Raw genomic sequence first — 25,897 nt, 5'->3', positions numbered from 1 at the left:
AACAGTATAGTGGTGTAGGAGGAGCTGTTGCTACCATTTGACAACAGGAGCACATCGTCCTCTGCATCTGAGTCCATCTGCATTCTTCTTGCATTGTCAGAGATCAGCTTCTGCTGTAGTCAGCTAACTGTTGCTTGAAGGAGGAGAATAGATTGGTGTGAGGCAGCAGGGTTTCATCTTATCCCTTTTCCAAGATTGCAGAGTGAGTGGGGTAGAAAATCCCAGCTCCCACAGCATCATCTGGCCTTGTTGTAAGTGACAAACTGGAACGTGTCTAGAGGAGGGCAACCAAAATGGTCAAAGGCCTGGAAACGATGCCTTATGAGGAACGGCTAAGGGAGCTGGGCATGTTTAGCCTGGAGAAGAGGAGGTTAAGGGGTGATATGATAGCCATGTTCAAATATATAAAAGGATGTCACCTAGAGGAGGGAGAAAGGTTGTTTTCTGCTGCTCCAGAGAAGCGGACACGGAGCAATGGATCCAAACTACAAGAAAGAAGATTCCACCTAAACATTAGGAAGAACTTCCTGACAGTAAGACAGTGGAATTTGCTGCCGAGGAGTGTGGTGGAGTCTCCTTCTTTGGAGGTCTTTAAGCAGAGGCTTGACAACCATATGTCAGGAGTGCTCTGATGGTGTTTCCTGCTTGGCAGTGGGTTGGACTCGATGGCCCCTGTGGTCTCTTCCAACTCTATGATTCTATGACTGTAGAAGTGAGTCCCCTCCCTTCCAAAGGGATTCCAAACAGCAAGGTAAATCAGGGTTTTATTTAGTAGCACCAAATTATTACTGGAAGTTTAGAGCTGCTGGGTGACAATGAACACTACCCAGACAGCTGAATTTTCCCACTCTTACTTTCAACACCCAAAGTAGTCTGTCAGTGTGTGAAGCCTTTTCATTGACATACCTAACTGACCATTTCTTGGGGGGCGGGGGGCAAAAGAAATAAGGCTGGCCAGTGATTGGACTGAAATTATAGTGTCAAGTAAATAGAAAAACACATGAGGTGCCCAGATGAAGGAAACCGTCATCGCCTTTCTCTTGGAAGCCATTCACTCTAGTGACATCGTATAAAATAGAAATAACATATTGAAAACCACTGACTGGAAAATGAGAGCTTCAAAGCAATTTTATATTCACACCATTTTCACTCGGTCATATGTCAAAGCTTTACAAAAACTAAAATTTCAGCAAGCATAGAGCTCCATAAGTCCCAATTGCCCATAAGAGGGTATGTGTATGTGGTGTTTTGTTTTTTAAAATAGAATTTGGAAATCTGCATTAAATGAAAAGCATGGAGTGTGGCTTTCATTTTAAGTATATCCTTCTTATTTGAACCTAAAGTTGGAACAACTTGGAAATTTTGGGTGTTGTTTTGTTGATAGCTTTGCTGAATTATTTAGCTCAGCACTCAGTGCTAGTGACCAGACAGATGCCCCAGGGAAAACAAAATGATCAGGGTGTCAGTCACACCCCAGCACCTGTTAACTGAAGGTATACTGCATGGGTGTTTGACTTCTAAGTTTTCATAGCTAATAACTGCTGATAGACCCCTCTTCCACATTAATTGGTCTAATTTTTAGCATACACAAAACACCTGTGTACGAATGTTTGCTTAATGTATATTGCACTTTCCCCTTGGCATACACAAGGTGGGTTACAACGGAATACAGTGGTGCCCCGCAAGACGAATGCTTCGCAAGACGGAAAACCTGCTAGACGAAAGGGTTTTCCGTTTTGGAGGTGCTTCGCAAAACGAATTTCCTATGGGCTTGCTTCGCAAGACGAAAATGTCTTGTGAGTTGCTGCGATTTTTTTCCGCTCCCCACCCCCTTTTTCTAAGGCACTAAGCTGCTAATAGCCTTTTAGCAGCTAATCCGCTAATCCCTTAAGCCTTTAATAGCCGCTAATAGCCGCTAAACCGCTAATAGCGCTAATCCGCTAATGGGGTTGCTTCGCAAGACGGTTTCACGGAACGGATTCTTTTCGTCTTGCGAGGCACCACTGTACAGTTGTACCTTGGATCCCCAACACCTTGCGAGTCAGACGTTTTGGCTCCTGAACACCGCAAACCTAGAAGGGAGTGTTCTGGTTTGTGAATGTTCTTTGGAACCCGAACATCTGACCTGGCTTCTGATTGGCTACAGCCAATCAGAAGCCGGGCCTTCGTTTCCGAACGTTTTGGAAGTCGAACAGACTTTCGGAATGGATTCCATTCAACCTCCAAGGTACAACTGTACATTAAATCATTACTTCTTATAAACTTCTCTTAAAACCTTCGGACACCTGACAGAAAATAGAAATGTGTCTTCTTTCTGCTATGGCAATACAGTGGTACCTCGGGTTAAGAACTTAATTCGTTCTGGAGGTCCATTCTTAATCTGAAACTGTTCTTAACCTGAGGTACCACTTTAGCTAATGGGGCCTCCCGCTGCCGCCACGCCACCGCGCAATTTGTGTTCTCATCCTGAAGCAAATTTCTTACCCCAAGGTACTATTTCTGGGTTAGTGGAGTCTGTAACCCGAGGTACCACCTGAAGCGTCTGTAACCCGAGGTACCACTGTAGCTGTTGCCCTCTGCTAGAGTTAGAGAAGATCTTTTCAGTTTCTAAGAGCCAGGCCTCAGCAGAAATGAGACGACATTTATTTCCTTAATCTCTAGTACCAGATTTCTAGGAGTTTATGGGTTTATCATATCAGTACAGTGGTGCCCCGCAAGACGAATGCCTCGCAAGACGGAAAACCCGCTAGACGAAAGGGTTTTCCGTTTTGGAGGTGCTTCGCAAAACGAATTTGCTATGGGCTTGCTTCGCAAGACGAAAATGCCTTGCGAGTTCTGCGGGGGTTTTCCCCTCCCCCCCTTTTTCCCCAGCCCCTAAGCCGCTTAACAGCTGTTCGCTAAGCCGCTTAACAGCTGATGCTAAGCCGCTTAACAGCTGATCTAAGCCGCTTATCAGCTGATCCACTAAGCCGCTAATAGCCTTTTAGGAGCTAATCCGCTAATCCCTTAATAGCCGCTAATAGCCGCTAAACCGCTAATAGCGCTAATCCGCTAATGGGCTTGCTTCGCAAGACGAAAAAAACCGCAAGACGAAGAGACTTGCGGAACGGATTCTTTTCGTCTTGCGAGGCATCACTGTAGTCTGTTTACCCTCTAGACTTGCATATTCTGGTCTTAAACAAACTCCCCTATGGCATTTGTGGTTTAGGAGGAGGTGGGCTCAGCATTCGCGGTGAAGAGCAGCAAACAGCAATAGCGCCCTGCCTTCCAGTGCATCACTGTTCCAAAGATGTTCAGCGCATGGAACGAGCTTGCAATTAATATGGAAAATGAATAGCCGAGCTATAAATGGGCTCGCTGGGAGAGTTGCAGAGCCCATGGAGGGACCATTAATGTGTTGCCACGTTATTGGTGCTAATCACTTAAAATGTGCTCCTTTATTAGTAGCTTTAATGAGAGCCACTTAAACTGTGCATTAAAAAGAGGAACTGCAGAGAGGGACGATGAACTGGGTGGCAGGCACTCATAATTCTAATTGAAATGCTTTTAGCATGGGGGGGGGGGGAGTTGCCAGAAGCCAGTAATTCTTTGCACTTTTAAAACCCTCCTCCATTATGTAGCATCAATTAGTTTTTGTTGTTCAAGTGTTGGAATTATATTTCGCTCCCTGTATACTTCCTCCTCTTCCCTACCTCCACTCCCAGCATTCTCCCCCTGCCTGCCCACTGGGACCTGTTTAATCAGCAGCGTATAGTGGAAACATTGACGGATGCAAAATCCTAAGGCTAGAGAGTGAGTTACTTCAGTGCCGTGAGTCATGGCCAGGATCATAAAATCAGAGAATTGTAGAGCTGAAAAGGACTGCAAGGGTCATCCAGTTCAACCTCCTTCAGTGCAGGAATCTCATCCATAACAGATGGCCACCCAACCTCTGCTTAAAAACCTTCAAGGAAGGAGAGTCCACAACCTTCCAAGGGAGACCATTCCAATGTCGAACGCCTCTTACTGTCAGAAAGTTTTTAGCCAGAATCTCCTTTGGGTAGAAAAATATCTTACACTCCCAGATGCCATTCTGAAGCCAGCAGCACATTGACACTAGCATCTGCCTTGTGGAATAATGAGAAAATGTAAATTCCTGGGTACCAGAAACAAATGCCAGGTGCCCTTGGGGAATTTTCCAAGCCTGCTTCCACATTATCCCAGCAGAATTCAGTTGTGCAGCATGTGCTGGAGACAGAGCCCACAATGGTGTTGCCTTCGAGATAAGGTCCTTATTTTCCAAATTTCGCAACAAACTCTCCTACAAACAGTACTCTCCTACAGAGACATGTGCAGTGAGGACAACTTTATCAGGGGCCAGTTCTTATAGGCATTAACATATTTGGTCACAGTGATAGAAAACAGACAAGATTGCTCTCTGTGGCTGTATCTTCCGTGGTTTGCCTCATTTTTCAAGCTAGTTTATCCTCCCAGCACAAATGTTGCATCCATGCTTCAGGCGAGTCCCCAGATTTGCTTTTGCACATGCAACCAAACAAATTACTGTTCGAAAACAAAATTTATCATCTTCCTAAATTAACTTATGGCCCGGTTATGGGAATGGGTCTGGAGAAGCCTTTGGCTAGCACACTTCCTTCCCCTCCCTTCTCCTTCTGCACATATGTAAAGGAGATTGAAATCCTCTGGTAGAGCATTTATTTTACATGCAGAAGGTCTCAGTTTCATCTCGAGGTAAGGTTGGTAGAGACCCTACATGAAACCCTTGAGAGCCATTACCAGCCAATCTGAATGATACTGAGCTAGATGGACCCAATGGTCTGACTCTGTACCAGACAACTTCCAAGGTTCCTAACTTGGAGAACTGGATTCTTCTAGCCATGGCTAGTTGATTTAATAAATGTGTTTATAACTGCATGTCATACAGTACAATACTTACAATAAAATACAAATTTAAAACCTTGTAAGATAACAAGTGTTTGTAAGCAGGTGGCGCTGTGGTCTAAACCACTGAGCTTCTTGGGCTTGCCAATCAGAAGGTCCGCAGTTCAAATCCCCGCGACGAGGTGAGCTCCCGTTGTTTGGTCCCAGCTCCTGCCAACCTAGCAGTTCGAAAGCACGTCAAGTGCAAGTAGATAAATAGGTACCGCTCTGGCGAGAAGGTAAACGGCATTTCCGTGCGCTGCTCGGTTTGCCAGAAGCGGCTTAGTCACGCTGGCCACATGACCCGGAAGCTGTACACTGGCTCCCTTGGCCAGTAAAGCGAGATGAGCGCCACAACCCCAGAGTTGTTCGTGACTAGACCTAGCGGTGAGGGGTACCTTTACCTTTACCTTTAAGACAACAAAATGATATTACATGCAGTATTAAAAGCTGACTTTATGGCCAGGAAGGTACAAAAATTATCCAAACCAGACCAAAATAATAATACTGCAACCCCATTTGTTTACTAAAGGCTACATTGCATATTTAAAGCATTTTATAGCCCACAAGGAAAGGTGTCTGGCTTATGTCCTGAAGAATTGTATTCCCTAATTGTGGAGCCACTGCCAGTAGTGCTGTCATCCATGTGCCCCCCAGTCTCACCTTGATAGGTGTACACCTCAGTAGGGCTTCAGAGGCATGGGCAGGCAGATAGAGATGCTGGTGGTCTGTCAGATAATCTGACCCCATGCTATTTAGAGCTTTAAAGGTCATCACTAGCTGCCTAAGGTTGAAGCCATTGCTACTGGAATCCATGGCATAGGGGCAAAGGAGGTTTATTATTGTATATTTTTGGAATTCCAAATGCAATCAGAAGAGCCAGCAGAAGATATTGTAGTATCAGAACAAGGCATGTACACTCATCCACATGTGGTGCCATTTTGTACAGTGGTGCCCTGCAAGACGAATGCCTCGCAAGACGGAAAACCCGCAAGACGAAAGGGTTTTCCGTTTTCAGAGGTGCTTCGCAGGACAAATTTCTCTATGGGCTTGCTTCGCAAGACGAAAATACCTTGCGATTCTTGAGGGTTTTTTCTGCTCCCCAACCCCTTTTTCTAAAGCGCTAAGCTGCTAATAGCCTTTTAGCAGCTAATCCGCTAATCCCTTAAGCCTTTAATAGCCGTTAATAGCCCTTAAACTGCTAATAGCCCTAATCCGCTAATGGGCTTGCTTCGCAAGACGAAAAAACCGCAAGACGAAGAGACTCGCGGAACGGATTCTTTTCGTCTTGCGAGGCACCACTGTACTTTAAATAGATGAGTGTCTCCTTCAGGAAAGTGTGGCATTTCTGCCAGAGCCAGTGTAGTATAGTGGTTAAGAGCGGTAGTCTTGTAATCTGGGGAACCGGGTTCGCGTCTCCGCTCCTCCACCTGCAGCTGCTGGGTGACCTTGGGCCAGTCACGCTTCTCTGAAGTCTCTCAGCCCCACTCACCTCACAGAGTGCTTGTTGTGGGGGAGGAAGGGAAAGGAGAATGTTAGCCGCTTTGAGACTCCTTAAAGGGAGTGAAAGGCGGGATATCAAATCCAAACTCCTCCTCCTCCTCCTCTTCTTCTTCTTCTTCTTCTTCTTCTTCTTCTTCAGAGGACATTCAGGCCCTACACAACTGGTTACAGACAATGAAAGGACTTAAACATGCAGGCACAGCAGGAACTTTTAAATCGGTAGTACCTATAGGTGAAAACCTTGGCATGTTGATAGAAGTGATGTGGATAGCAGGATTTGGAGTCTCCACATAGTACTTGCTAATGTAAGGGTTCCATCTGGATCGACAAAGTGTTATGAGAGGAGCAATAATTGAATTGAGCATTTGTGTAAAGGATACAGCTTTTCTTCTGAACAAGGGGTTATTCACTGCTGACGTGACAGATGCCCCATTCCACACACTGTCTCTGAAGCATGTTATTTAGAGTGAGAGGAAGGTGCTCCAGACTTAAACTGAAGCCATTCTTTACACTCCAGAGCTTGAACCAAGGAGAGGAAAAAATGAGGACACGAAAAGGGAGATTAAATCATTCTCTCAGGATGTGTTTTATGCTGCCACTAATAGAAGAATGAAGCCAGCAAGGCATTCTCAGCTTGGGCTAGCTATAATAGCAGGGTTGGAAATAGAAAGGTCATTGAAGTTGGAGGCCTACAAGGTCATTGTCTGCTGCAACATAGTTTGAAAAACCGAAAATAGAAATTGACGTGTAGCAATGAGGGTACTGTTCACAACTCCTGAAAATCGCCACTGCACATGTTGCTTTTGGCAACGAGAGCCAATTTGTTAAAAACTCTTTTAAGTGGGTAAAAAGACACTGTATGGCAATATAGGTGTTTGCAGATCAAGATACTAAAGCTGATGAAGCTGATGGTGTGAGATGTGTGGCATTGACACAAGGCATACAGAAAGGAACAGAATGTTGACCATGCCTTAGTTGTGTGGGACGGTTACATTTCTACTAAATTAAGCTGTTCTCAAAATGGGTGATGTCCATTGGATTCTGTTGCCGGCACTTCAGATTAAAGGAGGACTAGTTTGGGTGCATTGGGACGCGGGTGGCGCTGTGGGTTAAAGCCTCAGCACCTAGGACTTGCCGATCGAAAGGTCGGCGGTTCGAATCCCCGCGGTGGGGTGCGCTCCCGTCGTTCAGTCCCAACGCCTGCCAACCTAGCAGTTCGAAAGCACCCTCGGGTGCAAGTAGATAAATAGGGACCGCTTACTAGCGGGAAGGTAAACGGCGTTTCCGTGTGCTGTGCTGGCTCGCAAGATGCAGCTTGTCACGCTGGCCACATGACCCGGAAGTGTCTGTGGACTACGCTGGCTCCCGGCCTATAGAGTGAGATGAGCGCACAACCCTAGAGTCGGACACGACTGGCCCATATGGGCAGGGGTACCTTTACCTTTTTAGTTTGGGTGCAGTGGAATTCAACTATACTCACTGTTCCTCAGCAAAATATCAGGTCAATATTTCTGATTATAGATGTAGAAACAAAGCTGCACAGTGTGTCTCTTAACTTGATCTACATAATGGTTGCACATGACCTTGTGATTGGAAGAGTGGTCTTGATGATACAAGCAAAGGAGAGCTTTCAGAATTCAGTAACCACTTTGGAGGATTTCACACAAAATGGCCCATTCAGTGCTTATTCAATCTGGAATACTAGTTTGCTGCAGGGCTGTTCAGAAAGATGGTTTCTGGGATATATCTGAACCTTTGCAAGCACGTGCACCAGATTCTGCCAGCTGCTATAGAAATCTTGAGCGCTGAAGAGTCGTTTAAAAGAACAAATACCTTATACCTGTGGTAGTTTTCTGAGACTCAGCATTTTTTCTTCATGCTTCGGGTTCATTCATGTAACATGCTTCATAACGGCATGAGTTTTTTGTGGAATACTAAGAGCTTGCATAGGATATTTCCTTCTGATTTCGAGGGAGCTCAAACCCCCACTGGAGAACATTCTTCTTAGTGCTAACCAAGAAATGTGTAAAGGCCTGCTGAGGAGGAGGCGGGTAGAGTTGTGGAGAAATGTAACCTTCAGGATGATGATAGCATATTAACTTGGGTACTCTACAGCCTAAAGTAACACATACAAGTTGCTTCATAAGGTACCAGCTAAAGCTCAACTGTTGCAATTGCAGTTGGTGTGGTTCAGTGTCATATTAAATGGGGTTTTGCCGCCAAGAAGGCCCTGCCTCTGGTGGTGATATTTTCCCAAGGTTGGTTGGTAATGGGTTAAAAACACACACACGCTTAGAAGCCTTTTATACTTCTGCAGTATGCAAATTCTGTTAAATAAATAAAAAAAGGTGTTCCTGAGCCATTTATGGCTTTGTACTATAGTGCCAGGGACTCGGTGGCGCTGTGGGTAAAAGCCTCAGCACCTAGGGCTTGCTGATCGAAAGGTTGGCGGTTCGAATCCCCGCGGCGGGGTGCGCTCCCGCTGTTCGGTCCCAGCGCCTGCCAACCTAGCAGTTCGAAAGCACCTCTGGGTGCAAGTAGATAAATAGGTACCGCTTTATAGCGGGAAGGTAAACGGCGTTTCCGTGTGCGGCTCTGGCTCGCCAGAGCAGCGATGTCACGCTGGCCACGTGACCCGGAAGTGTCTCCGGACAGCGCTGGCCCACGGCCTCTTGAGTGAGATGGGCGCACAACCCTAGAGTCTGTCAAGACTGGCCCGTACGGGCAGGGGTACCTTTACCTTTACCATAGTGCCAGCATCTTGAATTGTGCCTGATAGCTCAGTAACAGCCAGTGCTGTATGTTGAGGATGGGTGTAATATAATCTCATATTGCTGCCCCACACATAACGGACAACAGAATTTTTATCCATTGCAGCTCCTTTCTATTCCATTTTGAAGGGATGCACACACTCACACTCTTGCCATGATGGTTTCTCATAGGAATCTATGCAATCCAGGAATCTTTTTGCTCATTGTGGGGCTCATACCCGCAACCTTGAGATTAAGAGTCTCATGCTCTACCAGCAAAGCTATTCAGTATTTATTATACTCACACACACAGTGGTATCCAATGTTAGGCATACTAGTAACTTTAATCCATTGGTATCTGAAGAAGTGTGCTTGTACACGAAAGCTCATACCAATAACAAACTTAGTTGGTCTCTAAGGTGCTACTGGAAGGATTTTTTTTATTTTGTTTAATCCATTAATTTCAGTAGGTCTACAGTGAGCAAAATCCAACCCAGAGGATAAGGTGATAAAACTGTTTTTGGACGGCAGCTGAGAGATTAGACACACAATCATGTGTAGAAAACTAGCATGGGAGAAAAAAATAGTTTGAGCTGGTTTTGAGCCTAGTAAGAGAGTGTTTTTCACAGGGAAACTTAGCTCTGTGATCCATCACCTGCAGTCTGCATACCTTCAGAGAAACAGTTTTGACACCACCTGCTGTTTGTGTGGATTAGGCTGAAAGTGCAGCTTCTGCTTCCAGTAGGTTTTGCTTCCCTCCAGAGATTACCAAGCAAAACTACCATGTTTCCACCTTTCTCCATTTTCCTGCTTGCACAAACCTAGGGGCTCTGCCTGCTGATTCATCTTCATCTGGTCATCGTTAGTCTGAGCATGTTCAAAACATATTTATTTGAGTTTGTGGGTTGAGTTTCATTATTATTATTATTATTATTATTATTATTAATTTATTTATTTATTTATTTATTATTATTATTATTGTATTCCACCCTATACCCGTAGATCTCAGGGCAGTTCACAACATAAAATCACAGTATGAAAGACACAAAATACATACAGTGGTGCCCCGCAAGACAAATGCCTCGCAAGACGGAAAACCCGCTAGACGAAAGGGTTTTCCGTTTTGGAGGTGCTTCGCAGGACAAATTTCTCTATGGGCTTGCTTCGCAAGACGAAAATGTCTTGCGATTCCTGGGGGTTTTTTTCCGCTCCCCACCCCCTTTTTCTAAGGCACTAAGCTGCTAATAGCCTTTTAGCAGCTAATCTGCTAATCCCTTAAGCCTTTAATAGCCGCTAAACTGCTAATAGCGCTAATCCGCTAATGGGCTTGCTTTGCAAAACGAAAAAACCACTAGACGAAGAGACTCACAGAACGGATTCTTTTCATCTTGGGAGGCACAACTGTAATAAAAACCCAAACAACCCAATAATCCCCCCCTGTCCACAACACAGGGGTTAAACAGGAACATTTTTGCCTGGCACTTAAAGGTGTATAATGAAGGTGTGAGCTGAACTTTCCTGGGGAGAGCATTCCAGAAACAGGGGGACACTGCAGAAAAGGCCTGTTCTTGTGTTGCCACCCACTGGACCTCTCGTGGACTTTGAGGAGGCACACAGCGAAGGGCTTCAGAAGATGATCTCAGAGTCCAGGTAGGTTCATATGGAGAGGGGCGGTCCTTGTGCCTCTTACTTGCCTAGTTTGAACTTTGAGGGTTTATGATGATGGTGCTGCCTCCCTCCCCTCTTAGAGCTTTTATACATACATGAGAAAAACGATGCCTGGATAAGTAACAAGGATGCAGCTGTTGGCACTTCCTCTAGGTGGTCAGAGGGATACAAAATCATAGACTCAGAGAATTGTAGAGTTGGAAGGGGGCCTGAGGGTCAGTGATGGTAATAGTTTCTCTCCTGAATCCTCCTGCAGGATTTTTCCCCGGGAGCTCTCAAGGGTGCGACGCCTTCCTCCGCCACAAGATGACCCTCATTTCACCATCTATCTTGAAGAAATACGGCATCCCTTTTGACCGGGTATGTATGGATAATGTTTCAGGACATACACAGGTTTTCAGAGAATGCTGGTCGGGAGCTGAATCCTCCAGCATACTGTTATGTTACGTTAAACACTCAAAAGTGGGGTTCTGAGCTAGGTTCAATGTTCTGGTTGAGGGAAATAACTTGATGATGATGCATTTTTACTTCCAGAGACAAATCTGTAAATTTTGTTTTATTATTGTGAACCCTTTCAGATCCATGGTGGTTTGAGGTTGTAGTGGTTGAAAAAGAGCCTGGAGAAGAGAGGGTTAAGGGGTGATATGATAGCCATGTTCAAATATATAAAAAGATGTCACATAGAGGAGGGAGAAAGGTTGTTTTCTGCGGCTCCAGAGAAGCAGACACGGAGCAATGGATCCAAACTACAAGAAAGAAGATTCCACCTAAACATTAGGAAGAACTTCCTGACAGTAAGAGCTGTTTGACAGTGGAATTGGCTGCCAAGGAGTGTGGTGGAGTCTCCTTCTTTGGAGGTCTTTAAGCAGAGGCTTGACAACCATATGTCAGGAGTGCTCTGATGGTGTTTCCTGCTTGGCAGGGGGTTGGACTCGATGGCCCTTGTGGTCTCTTCCAACTCTATGATTCTATGATTCTATGAGCCATCAAAACTAGTACTGTGGAACTTGTGAAGCATGGTACTCTTAATTCCTTCCTCAGCTGCCCATCTGGCTGGGTTTCCCAATTGAAGAAACCCAATTGAAATTAATCTAGACAATCGGCATTACCCAAGAATGCCTGATGTTGTGTGGCAACCATTCTCTTGAGGACATTGTTAAAAAAAAAACCCACCACCATATATTTGGGACTGGTTGACAGCTAGACTAATACTCAGGGTTGAAGGAAGTGTTCTTTGCTTGATGGCCTTGGCCAAGTCTCTCACCCTTACTGTTGGGAGGATAAAATGGGACCACTTTCGTTTCTTCTACCCTAAATCTGTGCAAAAATGAAATTAAAAGGTGTAGCACAAGATCCTGCCAGAAACATTAGCTCCACTCTGCTTCTCTTCCTTTTTCATTGTTCCTCTCAAAGGAGTGTGGGAACTGAAAAATAGGGTAGAAATTCAGTCCCCTTCCCTCATTCCCTGGCAGGGGAGGAATTGTGTTGGAATCCTACAGTGACCTCTCCAGTCCACCATTTTCCTTTCCCAGTTGAACTGTTGATGTTTAAGGTAGTTTGTAGTTGTGAGAATATAGAAGACAGGTTTAAGCAAGGCAGGCATTGGCCATTAAGCAACCTGCATAGCTCTTTTCCAAAGTGTAATGATGTCTTCATTGAAAATGGAGTGAGAAGAATCATTTCAGCTTTCAGCATGAAAAATAGTGCTATAACAGTTTTCCTGAATTGCACACCTCTCTTTATGCTTCCTAATTATTTTAAGGATGTAGGAAGTTTAGTGCAGTCTTAAACACCACCTGAGAAAGGGGTATCACACAGTCCTGAAAGGAATGGCTGTTCACAGTATGGAAGAATATGACTTGCAGCTGTTCTATCTTTGGCATTAAGACTTTGTGTTGAGCCTGCTTTTTCTGACACTTTATTTGTCAGACTGAGTAGATGTTGGTTAGGCTGCAGCATTTAAACAGAACATGGGAAAGAGCCCTTGCAAAATCTCCGTGTTAGCTATGTGGGAAACGCATAGAATTCTGTTTCAATGGGTACACAATGCAAGAATAGAGGCCTCTTAAAGGCTGGTGAATCTGTGAATGCTGAATGCCTTTTCTTTTGAAGGCAAGGGAAGGTTGGCCTTAAGATTCTGAGGGACTGCCCCCCAGCAGGGGAGGGTTGTTGCTTTCCTTGACAGCTCCTTGCTCCTCCTCTGAGGCCACATTGTGGTAAGGCAGTGTTCCCCAACCTTGGGCCTCCAGCTGTTTTTGGACTACAATTCCCATCATCCTTGACCACTGGTCTTGCTAGCGAGGGATGATGGGAGTTGTAGTCCAAAAACAACTGGAGGCCCAAGGTTGGGGAACACTGTGGTAAGGTGATGCAGGAGGACCTCCTTTGTCCCAATCAAGTCCAGCCTAACTTAAAGCAGCAGCCCTCTCCAGAAGTGGCCTCCATTCACAGAAAGCAAGCCAAAGGTTCCTCCCATTTCTCCCTCCACAAATGCATCAAAATTCCTGGCAGGCTTCAAACAGGGCAAATACCTGGGTGTTTATAAATCTTAGTAATGGTATTTACTTCTCTAAAGAAATCAGATCGATACCTGAGCTTTTTAATAATTAAAAATGTGTATTTCTGTAATCCGCTATTGATTTCTCCATTTATTCTGTGAAGGCCTTGCAGAAGTCAGTAAATTCAGGGCTTTTCACTGTGAGTGGCAGCCAGCGCTGGCTTTTCCTCAATAGTTATTACTTTTCTACCCAAGCCCATCCGTCACCTGGAGTGCTTTTCTAATTTATTGGCGGGATAATGTTGACAGCCGTGATGTGAGGAGGATATGCACTGTGGGTCTTGGGATGAAGACACAGGGATGTAGATTTTCTGACAGGAGCATAATCTCTCTGTCTGCTTAACTTAACTGTCTGCAGCTTTGCCTTGATTTATGAACAGGTTCAAGTGGAGCTGGGCACCAGAGGCCAGGCCTGAACTCCTCTCACCTGTATCGGGAGAAGCAGAGGAATACAAAGCCTCTTACAGGACTGCTGTCAGGCTGGCTCTCCTCAGGGGAGGGGAGGGAGGTCGCGAGTGCAGATGGTTGTCCCTCTTAAACATTCTTTTGAGTCAAGTCCTCATGCTTAAGAATTAGGCTGTGACACATTAGCACCTCAGTAAGTCGCAGCAGCATTTTAACCAGTCACTTTTCGTGCCTCCGGAGCATTGCTTGCTGGGGCTGGGGCTGCTGACTCAGCCAGGGCTGGCTGAAGACATTTTGGCCCATCAGGCGGAGAAATCCTTAGGACATTTCCCCTTCTTACGTTAGTTAATGCCCAACTCAGCCAGTTGGAAAGTTTTTGTACAATTATGTGGTAATAAGGATAGAGACAACCAATCCAGAGGGTGGCAGGCTAGTTGGTGATGCGCAGCAGACCTGATGTTAGTTGTTCTTCAGAGGGACCCCAGTTTTTATATAATTTTATAATTATGAAAAGAAAGACAATAAAGAAAAACAATACATAACTTCAACAAACAATACATCAACAATAAAAAGAATACAATACAACAACACAACATAAATAAAACAAAAACATTTAAACACACATCCAAATTGTATATCTATATCTTTCATTTGCTTATTTCCTCGACTTCCTCACACCTCCCTTTTTTGTATTCAAGTTCAAATTGCTGGTTCAACAAATCCTTTCCCTCTTCTTCAATTTTTATTCTATAATTTATCCTAACACATTTTAACTTTGAATTTTCCACTTTATCTCATTAACAATTAATATTCATATAATTCTTAATAACACTTCTGCTAAAACCTTATAATTTCATTCCAATATTCTTCTAACATGGGACCCCAGTTTTTAAAGCAAACGCCCAAGTTGTGAGTACATGGAGGTGTATAGAAGGCCTTCTTTTATGCACGAGCCAGTTTCCCCTTCTTTGGTTGTCCAAATCAAATGATCAAACTCTCTTTCCCTCTGAAATGAGGAAAACCAGATGTTTTAAGACCTCAGCTCCCCAATTACATAATAAGTAAGGATGTGGTTTTCCCCAAACCTCTCCACTCTGGTGGCAGAGAAACAAGAAAAGTGGGTGCCAGCTCATTCATATTCCCCCTTTCCCCCCCTCCCTCCCTCCCTCCCTCTCTCTCTCTCTCTCTCTCTCACACACACACACACACACACACACACAGAGTGCTGTTGCAAACATGATGGATATGAAATTGGTGCTTGACATCCTGGGTCTTTAATTTCATCCTATGAAAGTTTGTCCCACTCTTGATTTCTTCCTTGGTACCTCTGATTTGGATGTCTCACATGTGCAATATAAGTGAAAGGGGGATGATTTAGGGGAAAGTGGGGAAAATCTTTGTGAAAGACGCAAAAACTTGAAAGCAGAGTTACTGTATTGTGGACTTTGGTGAGTGGTTGAAACTACAGTGCTTCTCTAGTGTTTGATTCCCCCACTGTACAAATATGCCTGCGTTTTGAGTATACAGCTGCTGAGATATGTGCAGCGTTGCTTGCGAGGACTCGGACTACACCTGCCTAATATGCTCCACTTGAGACTGGCAAATAATGGTTTTAGAGTAGAGGTCCACTTTTTTTGCCTGGACTTGATAACTAAGCCAAAAACTGTGGTTGCCAGAAACCTGCCCTCTATTTGCTTCTTGGGCTGCTTCTTTGTGCAAGGTCAAGGACAACCTTTCACTCCCCTTCCCAGCTCCAAGATGTCCTGGCAAGGCACTGCCTGCAGAAGCCTCCTCCAGTTGGGAAGAGTTGAGGGGGTTGATTAATTTGTTCCTCTGGAGTGCTTCTCTAACGCAGTGGCAAAACAATCTCCAGTCTTCCTCTTAACACTGGAACTGGAGACAGGACTAAAAGTTGCCATGCTACTGCAGAGACAACCCTTCTTCTCTTCTCTCCCTCCCACCCCAGCAGCACCTTAGTTTGGGAAGAATACCTGGGGCCTGTCATATGAGGATGCTGCACATTTGGCATGGCAACTGAAATTGCCAGACTCAATACTGCCACTTCGATCCCCTTCTGCAGACAGTGACAGCATTTCTGTAGTTTATGGTGGTCTTGAGATTTCTTTATTATATTTCATAGAATCATAGAGCTGAAAGGGAACCAAGGGTCATCTAGTCCCACCCCTGCAATGCAGGAATCTCAGCAAAAGCATGCATGACAGATGGTCGTCCAACCTCTACTCCAAGGAAGGAGCGTCCACCACCTCTTGTGGGAGTCTGTTCCACTGTCAAACAGCTCTTATGCCAGAACGTTTTCCCTGTTGTTTAGTCGGAATCTCCTTTCTTATAACTTGAAGCCATTGGTTTGAGTCTTTCCTTCCAGAGCAAGAGAGAACCAGCTTGTTCCCTCTTCCATGTGACAGTCCTTGAGATATTTGAAGATGGATATCATACCTCCTCTCAGTCTCCTCTTTTCCAGGCTAAACATACCCAGCTCCTTCAACCATCCCTCATAAGGCTTCGTTTCCAGACCCTTGATCAGCTTGTTTGCCCTCCTCTGCACATGTTCCAGCTTGTCAACAGCCTTCTTAAATTGTGGTGCCCAGAAATGAACACAGAACTCCAATGCAAAATAAGTGGTACCATTACTTCCCTTTATCTGGATACTCTACCTCTGTTAATGCAGGCTAGAATAGCATTAGCTTATTTTTGCTGCTGCCTCACAGTGTTTACTCATATTAAGCTTATGGTCCACCAAGACTCCTAGATTCTTTTCACATGTACTCCTGGCAAGCTAGGTGTCCCCCACCTTATATGTGTGCAGCTGGTTTATAACCTGGTATTTGTCCGCATTGAAATTTATTTTGTTGGTTTGGGCCCAGGTCTCCAATCTGTTAAGGTCATTTTGAATTCTGATTCTGTCTTCTGTGGCATTGGCTACCTCTCCCAGTTTGGTGTCATCTGCAAATTTGATGAGCATCCTCTCTGTTCCTGCAGCCAAGTCATTTACAAAGACATTGTTAACGGGCCCAGGACAGGACCCTGCGGCACCCACTTACCACTTTTCCCCAGGATGATAAGGAACCATTAATGAGTACTCTTTGGGTTTGGTCAGTCAACCAGCTATGAATCTACCTAACAGTTACCTCATTCAACCCACATTTTACCAACTTCCTCACAAGAATATCATAGGGCACTTTGTCAAAAGCCTTTCTGAAATGTTTTTGTTGCATGGGATGTCTGACTGGAGAAGTGTGCCTTTGGCCTTCCCAGAACACTAAAAGATTGTGGGGCTTGGATTTCAGGCAGCATAAAGCCAATGTGGGGGGAGTTAGAATCATAGAGTTGGAAGAGACCACAAGGGCCATCGAGTCCAACCCCCTGCCAAGCAGGAAACACCATCAGAGCACTCCTGACATATGGTTGTCAAGCCTCTGCTTAAAGACCTCCAAAGAAGGAGACTCCACCACACTCCTTGGCAGCAAATTCCACTGTCAGGAAGTTCTTCCTAATGTTTAGGTGGAATCTTCTTTCTTGTAGTTTGGATCCATTGCTCCGTGTCCACTTCTCTGGAGCAGCAGAAAACAACCTTTCTCCCTCCTCTATGTGACATCCTTTTATATATTTGAACATGGCTTGGGTTGGTTGGGACCCTGGTGGGGCATGCAAAGATTTTATTGCAGGTCACCTGCGTTGGTGAATGTATGCAATTCCTCCCTGCATTAGTTTGTTCCCATGAGAATTCCTTGTGGAAAACCATATTTCTAGAAGGGGTAGCCGTCTTTCCTAAGAGATCCCACAAACATATACGGAGAATCCTGAAAGCAGCCCTGGGTCACCATAATCAGCGCACCATCTTGGTTTCAGTGTAGGGGGATGTCAGGGAGCTGCCATCGGAGCTGGAGGCGGAGAGAAGGCTCCAGAGGGATGCTGGAGAGGGTCCCAGTAGGGAGAGAGGCAGCCCATCCGCTGGGGAAGGAAATCAGCGTAACACCAGTGGAGAAGGGGGGCAGATGGGGGAATCGGAGAGGTGGCTCCAGGACTCCTCGCCGGAGACCAGTGGAGAGAGTACGGGTCCTCCGCTGCCCACACCCTCCCTGCGCAGAAGACTTCCGCTCAGGGAGACTAGGAGGAGACTGGGCGTCAAACAGCTTTTATGCTGGAAGAGGTTCAAGAAACGCCCACTGACGGATTCTGCCAGCGACTGAGGCAGCCACGAAACTTGAGGCTGTCCAGACAGAAAGGGTTCAACCAGGTAACTTAGCCAGGAGTGGCAGCAACTTACGCACGAGCAACCCCTAGAACCATTACAGGGTACTTCTTGTCATCCCTCTTACTACAAATACAGATTTATTTCTTTTAAAAGGTCACATTGCCTTGGTCGAAGCTTTGCTACCTCTTTGCTTGATAATGGCATATTCTTTTCTTCCTTTCCTGTTTTCAGATCACCCAAGAAGCCGGAGAGTTCATGATTACTTTCCCTTATGGCTACCATGCAGGATTTAATCACGGGTTCAACTGTGCAGAGTCCACCAACTTCGCCACGCTTCGGTGGATCGACTATGGCAAGATGGCCACCCAAGTGAGTTATCCTGGTGCTTTAGTTGGTATGGGGCAAATTACAAAGCTTGCCTTGCAAATTGGGAGCCGGTCTGCCCGGCCCAGGTTTCCTGCTGATTTTCTGCCTAAACCGTGACTGAACCATTGAGTTCACACCAGCATCATGGTTCATTCTACCTGGCTGAAGTTTGCAAAGGCACTTCAAACTCCGGTTTTAAAATCTGTTTCCGATGGGAACCCTGCCTAGTGTTAACAGACAGAGTTAGCACATATAAGGTTCAACCACAGTCATGGCAAACAAGGAACGGGTGTGTATGTAGAACGTGTGCTGGGATTGGAAAAGAGTTCACACTCCTCAGGCTGGCTCCCAGTTAGCAAACCATGGTTTCCTGGGGTTTACCATGATTTTTTTTTTCCGGGGGACGCGAGTGGCACTGTGGGTAAAACCTCAGCACCTAGGGCTTGCCGATCGCATGGTCGGCGGTTCGAATCCCCGCGGTGGGGTGAGCTCCCGTCTTTCGGTCCCAGCTCCTGCCCACCTAGCAGTTCAAAAGCACCCCTAAGTGCAAGTAGATAAATAGGTACCGCTCCAGCGGGAAGGTAAACGGCGTTTCCGTGTGCTGCGCTGGTGCTGGCTCGCCAGAGCAGCTTCGTCACGCTGGCCACATGACCCAGAAGTGTCTCCAGACAGCGCTGGCTCCTGGCCTATAGAGTGAGATGAGCACACAACCCTAGAGTTGGACACGACTGGCCCGTACGGGCAGGGGTACCTTTAAGGATATGCAACTCAGACAGCCCCTTCCATCTATTTCTGGCTAATAATAATAATAATAATAATAATATTTATACCCCGCACACCTGACTGGGTCTCTCAAGCCACTCTGCAGCATACAGCACATTAAAAATTGTAAAACATTAGGCATTAAGCTGCTTGTTTGTATGCCTGGAGCCTCTGTCACATGCGCCCAATGGTTCTTTTTCCTTTGATGTGGCTAACATGGCACACTGGTGCAAGCCCTAGCTTTCCCCCAATAGTGTGCTACGATGTAACAATATGTTTGTGTCCGTCAGTAATTTTCAAAGTGTGTGCCATGAGAGAACTACTCGTGTGTGAGAGAGAAGACAGTTAAATGGTTAAGAGGTCCTGGTTGGGCCAGAGTACCTGTCCCACAGAGAAAGCTGCCTGCTGTATCTCTGCTTGATTTACTGCTCTTTGCCTCTTTCCAATTAGCCTCCACTGTGGGCAGATAATTCTGCCTTGTTTCTGCCTCTGAGGTGTGACTGAAGCCATGAACGTAAGCTGGTACCCTCTTGGTGTCAATAAGGACCAGGCAGACTCAGCAAATGGAGAATTAGAAGGTGAAGTTTATTGCCAGGCAATAAGGACCCAGTTTGGAATCTCTTCCAAAAGGAACTGGGACCCCGATTGACAGAAATCCAGAGGTCTTTATACCTGAGCAGATCACAGCAAATCATAGATCATGAGACAACCATGAGGCAGTCACGATATCGCCAGCGAAATTAGCCAATTAGCAAGCTTCTTGCCATGCTTCCAGCTCCTGGTCAAGCACAGAGTTCTAGTTCTGCTTTCCGTTGCTTGCAGTGATGCTCTGTCTAACCTCTCCCCCAGTTATGACAGGACAGGGAGTTTGGAGATTTTGTGGTTTTGCTCTTCCTGTTCTGTGGATTAATTTAGCCTGTATCTGAGGGGATTTTGTACCAGAATCTCTGATTCACGTCTCCCCCTTGTCCAGGGTACACGGATGTTTGTAGGGGAAAGGTTGGCTCCTAATTTTGCTCTTTCAAGCAGTATGCAGTTAGCTAAGGCACAGCTTCCCTTTGATTCAAAATGGATTATAAAATACTGTAAGCCCTGATTATGTGTGAGCATATATGAATATATTGATTACTGATAACTGATTATATGGATAGCATAGGGGTAGCCCTTCTTCCTTGCCTCGTGACCACCAGCTATTCCTGAAACAGAATAGCCCTTTCTGGACGAGGTTGACTACAGGTCCTTTATATGAGACACGTTGACTCGTGGAGAAATGGGTTGGGCTTGCCTCGGGTAGTCAGTTTCTACTCTTGCACCTGAAAAGGTTTATTTTCAGACTATGTAAGAGTTGAGGGTTATTCCAGTCCTGAATTGGGGATTGGGGGAGTGGGTCTCTACTTCCAGGTCTCTGGGAAATCACTAGTGCAAGTGAAGCACACATGAGAAATTGTAATCCCAAGACTCGGTTTTAAAGTAGTGCTGAGGCCTAAGTACAAAATTGTGTCTGAAGACATTCCGTTTTAAAACAAAGCATGCTAATCTAAGCAAATTTTATTCTTAGAGGACTTGGAATCTGATCCTGTCTGCTGTGGCCTTGCTTGCTAGGTTTTCACCCCAACACCTCTAATTTCATTGTTTTGGATCTCAGAAAATGGTAGTTTGTCATGGAAATTCTGAGAAGAGTTTTAACTATGGCAGCTGCCAGTGGGCAACTGCTCTAATATTAAAAGCAATTTTGGGCTTAGCCATGTGTTCAAAAACAAGTGACATTTGGGAAGTGGAGACTTTAGATTGAGGCTCCGTGCTTACATTGTTGAGCATTGTAGCGTGAAATTACTGAACAAGCAGTGATGGGGAGACTTTCCAATCCACTCTAGGTAGGGGGACCTAGGGAGAGGAGGAGGAGGAGATGCCCCAGCTGTTTGCTTTTTATCACAAGGGGCAGCCGTGCTCCTCTTTCCACACTGACAATCCCCCCACAGTGCATGCTTACGTAGTTGGTGTTATCCAGAATGGTAATTTGGCTTTTCAGAAGTTCTGCCTTTAGGGAAACCTTTCCATGTCAACTTTCCCATTGAGGAGTCTCTGTTCTGGAACACATTCCAAGTGTAATTGCTCATCAGACATTGCTGCCGTCCCCAGGTCAATAGAGAGTGCCCTTCCAGCAAGCCCTGAACTCCCTTCCAGATTGATATCACTGGGCAAGCTGTCTTTCAGAAGATCTTGTGATCCCATTGAGGAACTTCTTCTAAGCTTCCAATATGTTAGGAACAAAGGTGGAAGACTTTAGCTGAGGGAAAGTTGTATAGAAGGAAAAGGGAATGTAAACCTATTTCGTTCCGTGATACTTCAGTCACAAAGAACCCTGACTCCTTTGATGGAACCTACTGGGCTTCAGCCTTGCCCCCAGACCTGGGAACCAGAGTCTACTCCGAGGAGGTGCCAGGATGAAAAACAATACACAGAGAAATGGTGGGGTGGGGGGAGAGGAAAGGGGCATTTTAAGGCTTTGGGGCGTGGAGCAGCTTCTGGGTGGTAGCCAAACAGGGTAGCAGGGTTTTTGGACAACACAGCCTCTCTCCTCTAACTTTGCTTGGATCCCTTTATCTTCGGGTGAAATAAACTGATAAGTGATTGTGAATAACACACACAAAATAAAGCAAGTAACTAACATTGCAATAAGAGTGGAAGCCAACAGATCTTCCCTTTTTTGAAATCCATGAAGCTCCAAGTGAACATTGAGAATCAGAAGCTGTGGACCTTGCAGACATGATTCTTCTGAGAGAAACTGAGTTATGTTTTTTATTTTTCAAGGATATATTATTTATTGGAATAGATTAGGATATAAATCTAATAGTCAAAAAAAACCATGCTTATTTATATGTTATTAAGAAATTTGTTTCACTGAATTCACTGGGTTTACTCCCAGGTAAGTCTGCATAGGATTGAGTGTCTTCTGTTTCTTCCTAACAGTGCTGTGGTTTACATACGATCTTGAAGCCCAAATAATCCTCTTTTTACATTACTGCAGCTTTTATCTTAGGGGGAAAAATCCAACTATTTCCCCAGCAGATTGTCTGTGTCCACACTAGGGCATTCATGTATACGTGGGTCACTGTTTCCATGTTTGGCTTTGTCTGTACATGAGCAGTTTCAATTTCATGCCTCCAAAGACAGTTGGGTATTTCTCATTCACTAGCTGGTGCTGCTTAAAAGCATGTATATTGTTGTCCCCTCAATTGGCACTTCCCCGCCCAATTTCAGAAACTTATGGGCTTGTGTGCAGCTATTTGTTAACATGTTTGCTCACACCGTATTCTTTTTTGAAACCCAAGTTTTTCAATATTATTTGAACAAAATAATTGAACAGAAAAAAGTTTACTGCAGGCAGTGATTTGGAATAGCTTTCATATGAAGTGGTACCCCCCCTTCTTGGTTTTCCCTTTCCCCGTGCCTTTATCCACAAGGAGAATTTTTATTTTTATTTTTAAATAGTAAAAGCTGTTCTGTGCAAGAACAGTGATGTGCAAAAGAGCAGTTGTAAAAACAAAAATATGACAAATGTGCCAGCTGGTCGAGAAGGGCAGGCTGCATCCTGTCCTTCTGGCTGATGGAACAAACTAGGGGGTGTGATGATAGAAAGCACCCAGCAAAACATTACCAAACATATAAAAACAAGAAAAGCCCTACCCAAATAGTGTGCTACACTGCATCCACAATCAGGCAACATGTAAATTTATCACAGAATCATAGAATCTTAAGAGTTGGAAGGGATCTCAAGGGTCATCTAGCCCAACCCCCTACAATGCAGGAATCTCAGCTAAAGCATTCATGACAGATAGCCATCCAAACTCTGCTTAAAAACCTCCACAGACGGAGAGTTCACAACCTCCCATGGGAGACTCTTCCACTGTCAAACAGCTCTTACTGTCCGAAAGTTTTTCCTGATGTTTAGTCGGAATCTCCTTTCTTGTAAACTTGAAGCCATTGGTTTGAGTCCTCCCCTCCAGAGCAGGAGAAAACAAGCTTGTTCCTTCTTCCACGTGACAGCCCTTGAGATATTTGAAGATGGGCATCATATCTCCTCTCATTCTCCTTTTTTCCATTCTAAGCATACCCAGCTCCTTCAAGCACTCCTCGTAAGGCTTAGTTTCCAGACCCTTGATCATCTTGGCTGCCCTCCTCTGCACATGATCCAGCTTGTCACCAGCCTTCTTACATTGTGGGGCCCAGAATTGGACACAGTATTCCGGGTGTGGTCTAACCAAGGCAGAATAGAGTGGTATAGAGTGAATAGAGAATAGAATGGTATTCTTATATTGGATCTCATTATTGATGGATTGGAAAAATCTAAATTTAGTGGGAGAAAGGCTGCTCCTTTGATCTGGAGGATATCACCAAAAAACAAGATGTAGCTTCAGTTCCATGTTAAACTCCAGGGTGGATGGATCAGAAACATGTACCATCATGTACAAAATTCTTCCACAACGATGTGAGAGACTGATAAAGTTCTACAGAAAATGATTACTTCAAGTTATTGCTGCTAAAGGTGGTTCTACAAGCTTTTGGCTTTATTTCTGCTAAATAAATCATGACACAGTGTAATATGTCATGTTGTTTATCTGAGGTTGTAGTTACCTAATTTTAAGATGTGCTTAGGAACGGGTGATTGTTATGTCTTCATACAAAACCACAGAATTCATAGAGGGTGCGCTTTCTTTTTCCCATGACTATAAGTTTGTGTGCCTGAGGTTGCACCAATTCTCACTCTTAAATGTGAGATAGGTTTGTTAAAAGAAAAACATCTATACTCGTGATTGTACCAGACAGTATGTTCTGTTTGTAAAGTTATACATATATTTATGTTCTTAAAGCAGTTAAGGAAGTTTAGGATGTAAAAAGGTGACGATTTCATTTATTTCACTCTTTCCTGAATCTTTGGTGTGGTATTTGTCGGGTGGAGCATGTTTTCCATTATGGCAGGTTTCCTTTTCTTCTCCAGATGTTGCTGACAACTCCCACCACCCCTGACCATTGCCCATGCTTTCAAGGAATGATGTAAGTTGTAGTTCAGCAACATCTGGAAGCCCAAAGATTCCCAACTCCTGACTTATGGCTTCAGAACATTTAGAATATTTACATTTCACCTCCTACCTGCAGTCAACACTACATTTGCCAGTGTGCTCTTTAGTTACTCACACTTGAGTGATTATACACAATCCTAAAGCAAGCAGCACTAATAACTCACTGGACCGATGTTGCTGCTAACTATGGCAGGACACGATTTGCCTGCGCTTCACAAATGCACACGGGGGGGAGTTTAATGATCGGCTCATTAGAAGCGAGTTCCACTGTAATTGTTGGACAAGCATTGGTATTAACAGGAAATGTGCTCTTCAGTGGCAGGTTTAAAGGTGCAAAGTTGGCTGTTGGGAAGAAAAGCAGATTATACCTGAGAGAATCCACAAGTAGGCCTTCTAAACTCTCTGATTTAACTGAAAATTGGCCTGCTGAGTCTTAATGTGTGTATATATCTGCAGTACAGTCATAATTGCTTTTACTGCCATGGCTTTACGTATGTGGACCACTCATAGTTTCCTTCTCTCAGAGGAGAAGAACCACCTACTTAACTCTGGTAGGGCAGAATTGTGAAGATTAATGAACTAAGGATTATAAGCAAAATTATTGATGGTGCATCTAGCACCAGCATAAATAAGCTTTAGAAATGGCTTTTTAACATTTTTCGCAAACCTAGTGTGCCTTCAAGGCTAATATTTGGAGCTGCAGTCTGGTTAAATAAATTGAAAGCTAATTATTGATTCAGTTTGCATATGAGTAGAGGCAATATTTCTGAAGAAGTAATTTCCCTTTGGTTTTAGATGATATGCACATGTATCCTTGCTGGCATCGTCTTAGAAGAGGCATTTCTTCTGATTGAGAAATAGGAGAATGCCGCTTTTAAGACAGTGCTTGCCACTTTCCTGTTTTATAAACGCAAGCTTGCTTGCTTGCTTATTTGTTTGTTTGTTCAAAAAAATAGCTATATCATTGTTCCCACGGGGCAATCTCTGTGTCATTTTTTAAGCGCTTGGCAGCTGGGATGCTGAGTGCAGCCAAACTACTACTTGGAGCTTTGGTTTCAGTTAGAAAAGAGGGTGGTAGTGGGGAGATCCTTTCTGAAAAGTAAGCCCCCTCTGAAAAATCACCCAGATTTTTCCACATTGGCGGACTAAGCCTCCAGCAAAGGTATAGGTGTGGGGAAGAGAGAGTTGTGTGAGAGAGATGGCTATTCGGCCTCGCCCCACGTTAAACAGTGCAGCCCTACTTACTAATATTATCACGATTTTCCTCCTTAGCCGTGGGAGTGGCAGGCGAATACACCATTCTTTTATCCCAGTGCATTTTTAGGTGTCTGTATCTCTTAGGGGCCACAAACCTTTTTGAGCCCATGGACTTATTCAAAATGTTGAGAGTGCTGTGGGCATCAGTCCCTCTGGTTACTCCTCTTCTCCTACTTCCTAGTCACTCCCTCTGCCTTGTGTGTGTGTATTTATGTTTCCAACCTTCTTGTCACCAATTGATGCCATGCTTTGATGAGAAGTCATTGCAGTAGGCAGTGAAAGATGTTTTGGTCCCACAGGGTATAATTCAAAGAGAGAAACCAATAGCTTTTATTGGCCAACTTGTTCTCGTAGAGTAGCATACGAGTTTTCGAACTGCACAAAGCTATTCAGTGTGCAGAATCAAAAAGCCACT

At 44.7% G+C, this 25,897-nt stretch overlaps 1 protein-coding gene across 3 annotated transcripts in view; it reads left to right on the top strand.

Annotated features, from left to right (window-relative positions):
* KDM4B (lysine demethylase 4B) overlaps positions 1–25,897 on the top strand; it is a 200,640-nt gene that overhangs the window by 77,307 nt on the left and 97,436 nt on the right. For all 3 annotated transcript variants that reach the window (XM_083421415.1, XM_083421416.1, XM_083421417.1), the window contains exons 7-8: positions 11,098–11,201; positions 18,248–18,385. In XM_083421415.1, the coding sequence (XP_083277541.1) occupies positions 11,098–11,201; positions 18,248–18,385 (242 nt within the window). The remainder of the gene's footprint in view (positions 1–11,097; positions 11,202–18,247; positions 18,386–25,897) is intronic.

The sequence above is a fragment of the Podarcis tiliguerta genome (assembly GCF_965153285.1).
Source record: "Podarcis tiliguerta genome assembly, chromosome: 18".
Taxonomy (NCBI): Eukaryota; Metazoa; Chordata; class Lepidosauria; order Squamata; family Lacertidae; genus Podarcis; species Podarcis tiliguerta.
This window is presented reverse-complemented; position numbering and strand designations above follow the sequence as displayed.